At 26.9% G+C, this 8,619-nt stretch overlaps 6 protein-coding genes across 6 annotated transcripts; 2 read left to right on the top strand and 4 right to left on the bottom strand.

Annotated features, from left to right (window-relative positions):
- Nucleotides 1–382: 382 nt before the first annotated feature.
- Nucleotides 383–3,031, bottom strand: ENU1_206000 (hypothetical protein; the record flags this gene model as incomplete). Its single annotated transcript, XM_008862252.1, has 1 exon — nt 383–3,031. One exon carries the CDS (start codon nt 3,029–3,031, stop codon nt 383–385), a length of 2,649 nt encoding a protein of 882 aa, XP_008860474.1.
- Nucleotides 3,032–3,407: 376 nt separating this feature from the next.
- ENU1_205990 (hypothetical protein) lies at nt 3,408–3,623 on the top strand (the record flags this gene model as incomplete). The annotated part of the gene is made up of 1 exon (XM_008862251.1): nt 3,408–3,623. The coding sequence occupies one exon, from the start codon at nt 3,408–3,410 to the stop codon at nt 3,621–3,623; it is 216 nt and encodes a 71-aa protein (XP_008860473.1).
- An 18-nt stretch (nt 3,624–3,641) lies between these two features.
- Nucleotides 3,642–4,454, bottom strand: ENU1_205980 (hypothetical protein; the record flags this gene model as incomplete). Its single annotated transcript, XM_008862250.1, has 1 exon — nt 3,642–4,454. One exon carries the CDS (start codon nt 4,452–4,454, stop codon nt 3,642–3,644), a length of 813 nt encoding a protein of 270 aa, XP_008860472.1.
- Nucleotides 4,455–4,571: 117 nt separating this feature from the next.
- ENU1_205970 (ribosomal protein S8e protein) lies at nt 4,572–5,354 on the bottom strand (the record flags this gene model as incomplete). The annotated part of the gene is made up of 1 exon (XM_008862249.1): nt 4,572–5,354. The coding sequence occupies one exon, from the start codon at nt 5,352–5,354 to the stop codon at nt 4,572–4,574; it is 783 nt and encodes a 260-aa protein (XP_008860471.1).
- Nucleotides 5,355–5,583: 229 nt separating this feature from the next.
- ENU1_205960 (hypothetical protein) lies at nt 5,584–7,002 on the top strand (the record flags this gene model as incomplete). The annotated part of the gene is made up of 1 exon (XM_008862248.1): nt 5,584–7,002. The coding sequence occupies one exon, from the start codon at nt 5,584–5,586 to the stop codon at nt 7,000–7,002; it is 1,419 nt and encodes a 472-aa protein (XP_008860470.1).
- A 132-nt stretch (nt 7,003–7,134) lies between these two features.
- ENU1_205950 (flap nuclease, putative) lies at nt 7,135–8,265 on the bottom strand (the record flags this gene model as incomplete). Its single annotated transcript, XM_008862247.1, has 1 exon — nt 7,135–8,265. The coding sequence occupies one exon, from the start codon at nt 8,263–8,265 to the stop codon at nt 7,135–7,137; it is 1,131 nt and encodes a 376-aa protein (XP_008860469.1).
- Nucleotides 8,266–8,619: the final 354 nt, after the last annotated feature.

Here is an 8,619-nt window from a genome sequence, read left to right as displayed (position 1 = left end):
CAAACATACTCCGTAGAGTTGCTAGAAGAATGTTTGAAACATTAATAATCTCCCTTGAGGCAGGAAGAATAGAAGCTATTTCTATTAAAAATTAGTTAATTGATTATTGATTGAAGCTCTTATTACAATGACTTTTAATATCATTAAATCAACAGACTAAATAATAATATACCACTTTTCTTTCTTCATTAATTGATATGATAATATTTAGAATGTAGTAATTCAGTCAAAAAATAAGTATGGTTGAATGAACTCTTGATTTACTCAAAGTAATATTAATAAAAAGCAGTTAAATATTAATAACAAAATAACGTTTTATTTAAAGTTATTTCTGAATAACAAAATTGAATTAATAAAGAAACTAAACATAATACGATTTTAATTAAAAGGTCATTTGTAAACCTCCCATATATCGTGGACTTCCTGATGGTCCTTTTTCAGCACTAATAAACCACGAAGAGTCTTTACTCATTTTATGTTCTGCTTTAGCACTCCAAGTAGTTCCTTCACTTGAACGGGAAACACCAGCAGAAATATCCCACTTTTCATCTGGTTTGTAGTGTAAATCAACTCCGTAATTAGAAGATCCATGTCCGTTGGCATAAGAATAACCAACTTTACCATCAACAGAGAATTTATCAGATGGTTTATATGAAAGGGTAAGGTCTGCCTTTTTGTTATTCTTTCCAAACTCAGCATTAGCACTAAGATCTAGTTTATCATTTTTAACCTTACCTCCAATTCCAAACACATTAGAACCAGTTACTCCATTATGCTTGAAATTAGCATTTATAGTTGAGTTTTCGTCTGGACTATATTTAATTCCAATACCATAGCCTGTGTCTCTTTTACCATTATTTGTAACAGAATTTAAATTACCAGTTATTACTGTTTTATTATTAACACGGTAAGTACCATCCACATTGACTTTTGTATTTTTTCCTGCTGCATTGTTTGTTTGTTGATATAAAGCAGATGCACTTAATTTAGGACCAGTGTGTTGTACTCCAAAACCAAATTCATTAGACCTTTTTCCGTATTGGTTATTAGCCTTACCATTACCAGTAAATGTCCAGTTATCATTAGCCTTATAATTAAAGTTACCTTGGATATAATTATTTACACCCATTGTATCTTTCTTATGTCCTAATGCAAGGTTAGCTTGTAATTTATCTCCAGTAAACACAGCCTGTCCATTTATGTCAGTTGTTTTTTTGCCATAATCATTTGATATTTTACCGTTTGCTGATAATGTTAAATTCTTATTAACTTTACTGACAATATTGCCACTAACATAATTACTTTTACCTTTTGGATCATTCTTAAACCCAGCTGAAATATTTCCAGTAGTATTTGTACTTTTATAATCTGCTTTTACATTCAATCCATTAGACTTTTGTCCATACTTATTCGAAATAAATCCATCACCTGTAACTCTCCATGCATCTGATGCTTTATAATCAAATTTTCCAGAAAGAGTATTAGATTTACCTTTTCCATCTTTGACATGATTAAAATCTAAAGTAGCGTCTAATTTCTTATATTTATAACGTCCAGTCAAATCAAATTTGTTAGTTTTTTCTCCATTTTTATTACTAATATCTCCATCTATTCCGAGTGCCCATTTATTGTCTGGATTGTAATTAGCATCATAATGTATATTACTAGATACTCCATTTGGACTGGTTACTTTATTATAAGAAAGGTCAGCTTTTTTTAATTTCTCTTCTCCAACAAAACCTATTTTACCATTAAAAGTATTTGTAGTTTGTCCATATTTATTTTCTTTACTTCCACTAATTCCAAAAGTGAAATTTTTATCAGGTTTATATTCTGCGTTATATTGGAATAAACTAGACTTTCCCATTGGATCCCATTTTTTGTTATATTTTGCATTTCCATTAAATTTACTTCCTGTGTAGGTAGTTCCAAAAGTAAAATCTTTTGTTTTTTGTCCATACTTATTTTCAAAATTGAATCCAGCATTAAAAGAAACATTTTTATTTGCTTGATAAGTACCTTCTATTCCAAAAGAAGTTGTCTTTCCATTTTTGTCTTTAACAAATTTTGCTTGTGAATTTGTTGATAATTTATCTCCTTTATAATCTATTGAAGCTTCAATTCCTTTTTTATCTTTTTCGTTAATAATTTTAGTGTTTGTATTTGTTGTTGATTTGGTAGGTTGAGAAACACTTGTTATATTTTTATTACCCTTAACAGAAAAAGTTGGAACTTTCTTTCCTGATAATCCCTTAGCTAATGGTTTAATGTTTTTCTTTGATTTAGTACTTAATGCTTTAGTAGTTGTTGATTGTTTCTTTGTATTTGTAAATGTTAATTTTTTTCCAGTTAATCCCTTTTTCATTGGTTTTAATGTCTTTTTATTTTGTAACTTTGTTTTGTTTGCTGATTTGAATTTAAAAGGTGAATTTAATTTATTTTTCTTTAGTGTTGGTTTAGCAGTTGACTTTACTACTTTTTTATTTTTTTGTTGAACAGAAGATTTTCTAGTTGACTTAGAACCTTTTTTAACGAGAGGTTTTGAAACTACCTTTCCTTTAGCCATAGAACCAGAAGATTTTTTATTTTTTATGGTTGTCTTTTGTTGTTTTGTTGTTCTTTTAACTACACTTGATTTTTTTCCATACATCCTTTTAGTTAATGGCTTAACAGTTTTTTTCTTATTTACTGGTTTTTTAATTGTTTTATTCATAACTTTTCTATTTGATTTTGTTGCTGTTCTTGGCTTTGTAACTGTTTTTAACTTATTAATCTTTTTTGGTTTTGCCACTGGTTTTGGCTTTGTAACTGGCTTTTTAGTCTTTTTAACTGACTTTGGCTTATTCTTTTTTTTTGGTTTAACATTACGTTTTGTTTTCGTACCAGAAGAAGACTTAGACTTTTTGTCTTTAAGTGAAGAACTTTTGTCGGAGTCTTTGTCAGATGACAAAAGATCCTTAAAATTATTTAATGAAAAGTCTTCATACTCTGATGCACAACTTAGTGTAATAAGAAGAATAAAGACTAGCATCAATAGTATGAAATTGTTAGTTCCTTATTTCAAATCCATAATTACTAACTTCTTCAATACGTATTTTTCTGATCAGAAGAATCTATCGCTAATAAAATTAGATCCAATTTTTGTATAATGCAAAAATTATTTTTTGGTAATAGTTTTAGTTTATTTTAACTTCTTTTGGTATATCTTTTTCTATTTTGTCATCCAAAATTCTTTTTTAATCCTTTAATATGAAAATTCTTTACATAAGGAAAAAGAAAAACAATATTTGAACATATTTTTACCTAAAATATGTTTTTGATATTTTATATAACAAACGATTAAAAACTATTAAAAATTAAAATAAAACTATTAAAAAATTATAAAAATTAATTTAATTTAAGTAGAAATGTCAATTGCATTAAATGAAATTATACGAAGATTATCGTTGCATGGATTTTCATTAGAAACTCAAGCTGCTGCAACGCTACTAAGTTGTTATGAAAAAGTACAAAATGTTACATCAATTAGTGAGTTTTTAGATCCATTTATTGATGAATTATATAAAACATTACCATCTCTAAGTATTGTCACAGCAAAAGATGTTAGTAAATTCTTTAATTAAATATTTAGTTTTATTAAGTTAATGACTTAATAATGGATCAATTTCAGACACTTCAGTTACTTTAAAAGAACGGCGATATAAAAAGAGTGTTAGTAAGAACGTTATTATCAAAATAATAAAACATATCATTTCAATGACCACAACATAAAAGTAATAACATTTTTGAATTGACTGGGAATGTTCAAGTAAGACATCACTTAAATTAAAAGAATGACTTAACAATGACTTAGCTAAGTCAGAACCTAACAATAAATGATTGAAATGAAAAGAGAGAAAATCAATTTGATAAGTATAAGCAATAAAATCATAAGCAACATCATTTATTTTGTAAATCAATTGATTTAATGGAGTTTGTAAATAAATAAGGTATTGGTTCAATTTCTTTAATCGATCAATAAATTGTTGTTTAATTATAATATCAAATTTTTGGATTTTAAGAAATTCTAATAACTTTATAATTCCTGCTAATGTTTCAGTTGAAGAAGATAATAATAATTTATCTTTCTTATAAATATCTAAAAGACTTGTCACTGTACTATTTAATAATTGAGACAATACACCACCTCTGCAACTTAATCGATTAACTGATCCATTTAATAATTGGATTTCATTCAACAAATTCATTATTGTCATATTAAGAACTTTAAATGATTGAATACTTTTATCCATAGAATGATTTGAAGGTAAATGTACAGGAACAGTGCATACAACAATCATAATAATTATTAATACAATAGAAATACCACATGATACATACATTGCAAACAACATAACCTTATTTCTATGAATAGGGATGTTGTTTTGTAAAAGATGAATATCATTTTGAGGCATAAGGTTAAAGTAATTAACAAAGATAAGATATAATGATATTAAATCATTTTGTGTTGACTTTTCTTTTCATAAAAAGGCAAAAAATGATAAGTATTAAAAAAGTAATTCAAATATCAATCAAACCAATAAAACAGCATTAATGCACCCATCATTTTCTGGATTATTTGTTACTTGTGCATATTTACCCCATACAATCTTACCGGACGATGTTACAAGACCTAACTCAGATACATCAACTTCAATAATAGAACCTTTGGTAATAATTCCAAGTTGAGTATATAATGGACTTTGTGGATTCTTTTTAACTCCAAGTATTTTCATATTAAATGTTGTCTTTAATTCAGGATGAGTAACATGAGCTTTGGTAAAACGCATGGCTGCAGGTCTAATAAACCTTTCATATTTAGGTGGTTTTCTTGTGAAATTCTCTCCAACAAAAGTAGCTTTAGTAACTAAACGTTTCCATGCTTTATTTTGTCGTTTACCTGATTTATATACTTTAAAGACTTCTGACTCAGCAATAGGCTTAACTTTTGGTAATGGAACATCCCATTTTCCTGCTTTCTCTTTACGTTTTTGCTTTAACATATTACTTAATACCTTTGCTTTAGATACCTGAGTTCTATCCATCAAGTATGAAGGAATAGCTCCAACGTGATCATTATTAGAAACTTTTTGATCAACTTTACTTTCTTTATTAACTGATAACTTCTTTCTCATTGCAGCCTTCTCTTTACGTTGTTGTTCATGGAATAATTTAGCTTTAATTCCTGTTAATGTTTTTGCTTTTAATGCCTTCAACTTAGCGTCTCTTGCTCTTTTTTTACGAAGTCTTTCAAAATGATCAAAACGTCTTCCAAACCTCTTTCTATGTAATTCAATATAATCACCCTGTGCCATTCTTCTCTAAGTGCGTTTTTAGGGTTTGTTTATAGTTCTTTATTATTAATTTGTGTGTTTTTATAATGAATTTGTGTTATTTGAATAAGTTTCATTCTTATCATAGTGGTAAAAATAAAAAAATTAAAAAAACAATTAATGGTAAAAGAAAGAAGAAAATGACAAATGAAGAAGAAAATAAAAAAAAATTAAAAAAAAATAATAAACCCTAAAAAAAACAAAACGAGAGATGAGCAGTGAAGAAAAGATGGAACTTGAACAAGAAAGTGATGATGCAGAAATTGACAGAGATAATTGGGGAAAAAATACTGACGTTTATTATCAAAAGAAAAGGGATAAAGAATTAAAAAATGATGAATTTATTGAAGGAGATGCAGAAGAAGCTCAACGTATTCAGAAAGAGTTATTATCAAATTTAAAAGTAAGTGATTTTGGTGGTGATGAAGAATTTGAGCAATTAATGAAAAAAACCAAAGAAGCACCACCTGAAGAAACTGAAGAGTTTCAATTAAAGAAGTTTAATGAAATGATTGATTCAACAAATGTACAAATTGAAGGTAATGACGAAGAAAGAATAAAGATTATTAAAGAAATGTTTCCTGAATTACTTCAAAGAATTTTATTAGCGAATAAAATTTCTTTTGAAAAAAGTAAAGAAGGAGGGGTTTTAGGAAAATTTACTTCATTAAGAGAAAAAGTAGAAAGTGGATTAATACTTAATGTGTTAATTGAAATATTATGTAAAGGGGATGGAAGAGAAGAACATCCGATAGTTGAGACATGTAAGACTTATCAACAACTTTTTGAAAATATAGAAGAAATAACAAAGAAAATTGGTAAACAAACAATTAAAAGTTTTTATGATGGTACTTATAAAGAAGAATATAAAGAAGATAAAGAACAAAGTATTGAAGAAGGAGAAGAAGATACAGAAATAAAAGATAATAATAATATTACTGAAATGAGTGAAGAAGAAGAAGAGAATGAAGAAGAAAAAATGGAAGAAAGTGAAGAAGAAGGAATAAACATTAGTGGTATGGATATGGAAGATGCTCTTGGAGATTTTGTTGATGAAGAAGAAATGAACGAAATTAAAAAACGTCAAGAACTTCAAAAAGTAAATCAACCAAATATTGATGAAACAGACAAAGCAAATTGGATAGATAATGAAGACTTTGACAGTGATGAAGTTCAATTAGAAGAAAAGTTATTAGCTGAATTAGCTTTAAAGAAACAATCTCAAAGAAAAGCAAGTGGAGAAGAAGATATCGCTGTGAAAAAAACTACTACATTAATGAAACCATCCAAAAAACAATCAAAAATAAATCAAGAAGATGAAGAAATTAAAACTTCTTCTTCTTCTTTACGTAAAGAAATAGAAAATAAAAGAAAGTTAAGACTAACAAAAGCACAAAAAGAAGAAAATGATATTGATAATTATCATAGACCTGTAGATAAAGTTGTTGAACATGGAAGAGGTTTAACTCGAGGAAGAAAACCACAAAATTCAAGAACCAAAATGAGAGCAAAATATGAGAAAAGAACTAAAAAAATTAAACAAATAAATACAGAAAGTCATAGTTTTAATTATAAAGGTGAAAAGAAGATAGAAGATGGTAAAAAACTTTCAAGAAAATTAGATTATTAAGGAACTTTATTAATTAATGATTTTATAACTCCTTGATTGAAAATCAGTTAATTTTACTTTGATTGTGTTAATTATTTTATTAAAATTTTTATTTTTTATTTTAATTAATATAATAAAATAATAATAATTGTATTATTTCTTTTTTCTACTTTCTTTTGCTTTTGTAGTTGGTTTTTTTCTTTTAATACCACTTGCTGCTTCTGATTTAGATAATGGTACTTTTTTAACATTAAAAAAAGAGTCTAATCTTCCTTGTGCTTTTTTTGATTTAACATTCTTTAATTTTTCAATTCCTTTTGTAACACGTTCTTCATTAAAATGTTTTTCAGTTACAAGATATTTTTTAATACCTTCTTCATCAATTTTATTCCATTCTAATTTATAATCACTAAAATCTGCAACATCAGGATGTAAAAATAATTCTCTTGCTTCTTTATATTTCCAATTTTCTGGAACTTTATATTTATCTGAAAGATGTTGTAATATATTTTCTATTGATTTATATTGTTGAATTAATTCAAATGCAGTAATAGGACCAACTCCTTTAATTGTTTCACAATAATCACATCCAAGTAAAATACAAAGATCTATAAACTGTTCCATAGTAAATCCTGTCTCTTCTAAAATAGATGATAATGAATATTCCCTTATTGGATCTTTCTTATTATCACTTGCACTAAACTTCCTTACTACATGCTCAGATCCTAATGTAAGTGCATCCATATCTTCTGTAGCTGTTGCATAACATTTTCCTGCTTTAACTAATGCAGCACAACTACCTTCTGCTTCACAATTAGCTTCAATACATGGAATTCCCATTAATTGAAGTAATTTTTTAACTTCATCTGATTGTTCTTTAGTCATACGAGCAGTTCTTTTCATTAACTTTTTTGCTTGTTCTTTATCTCCTTCTTCAAGTGCTTTATCTAATTGTTCTTGTGCTTTTTGTGCATTTTCTTTTCTTTTATTTAATTCTCCATCCTTCATTTCTGGTGGTTTTCCATCAAATACATATACTGGCTTTATTCCACTTTCTATTAATTTGATTGTACGATAAAAAGTTCCGATGATATGACTTGTTGTTTCTCCAAACTCATCAACCATAGTAGCTCCAGTTGTATCTCTTACAGCAGAAATAAATTGATAAACAAGAATACTTGCGTCTATTGCAATAACCCTTCCACTGTACTGATCAATTTTTCCTTCTTTCATAGATTTAGGTGCATACCGTGCCAATAATTTTGAAAGTCCTTTAATTCCCATTGGAATTTACTGATTTAAGTTGATTATTTTTTAATTTATTTTTTTATGTTATATATTACAATAAAAGTTAAATTAATTTAAAAACAGAAGAATTAACAACTAACAAGAAAATTAATAACTTCCATTGAAAAAAAATACAAAGAAATACCAGTGAATATTAAATATAATAATTTCTATTAATTTAAATAATCTAAATGGAAAATAAATATTCTTCATTTTGATTATTTTAATTTTCTGTAAAATAAATAAAACCAAAAGAAATAACACTAAAAAGGATTTAACAACAAAATCCACTAGACTTAAGCATAACCGAATTTCTTAAGAATAGCTACTTTAGCCTTATACTTTTCATCT

Source organism: Entamoeba nuttalli (assembly GCF_000257125.1).
Source record: "Entamoeba nuttalli P19 unplaced genomic scaffold asmbl_9797, whole genome shotgun sequence".
NCBI classification, from domain to species: domain Eukaryota; phylum Evosea; order Mastigamoebida; family Endamoebidae; genus Entamoeba; species Entamoeba nuttalli.
Note: the sequence above shows the minus strand (reverse complement) of the source record. Positions and strands in the feature narration are given on the sequence as shown.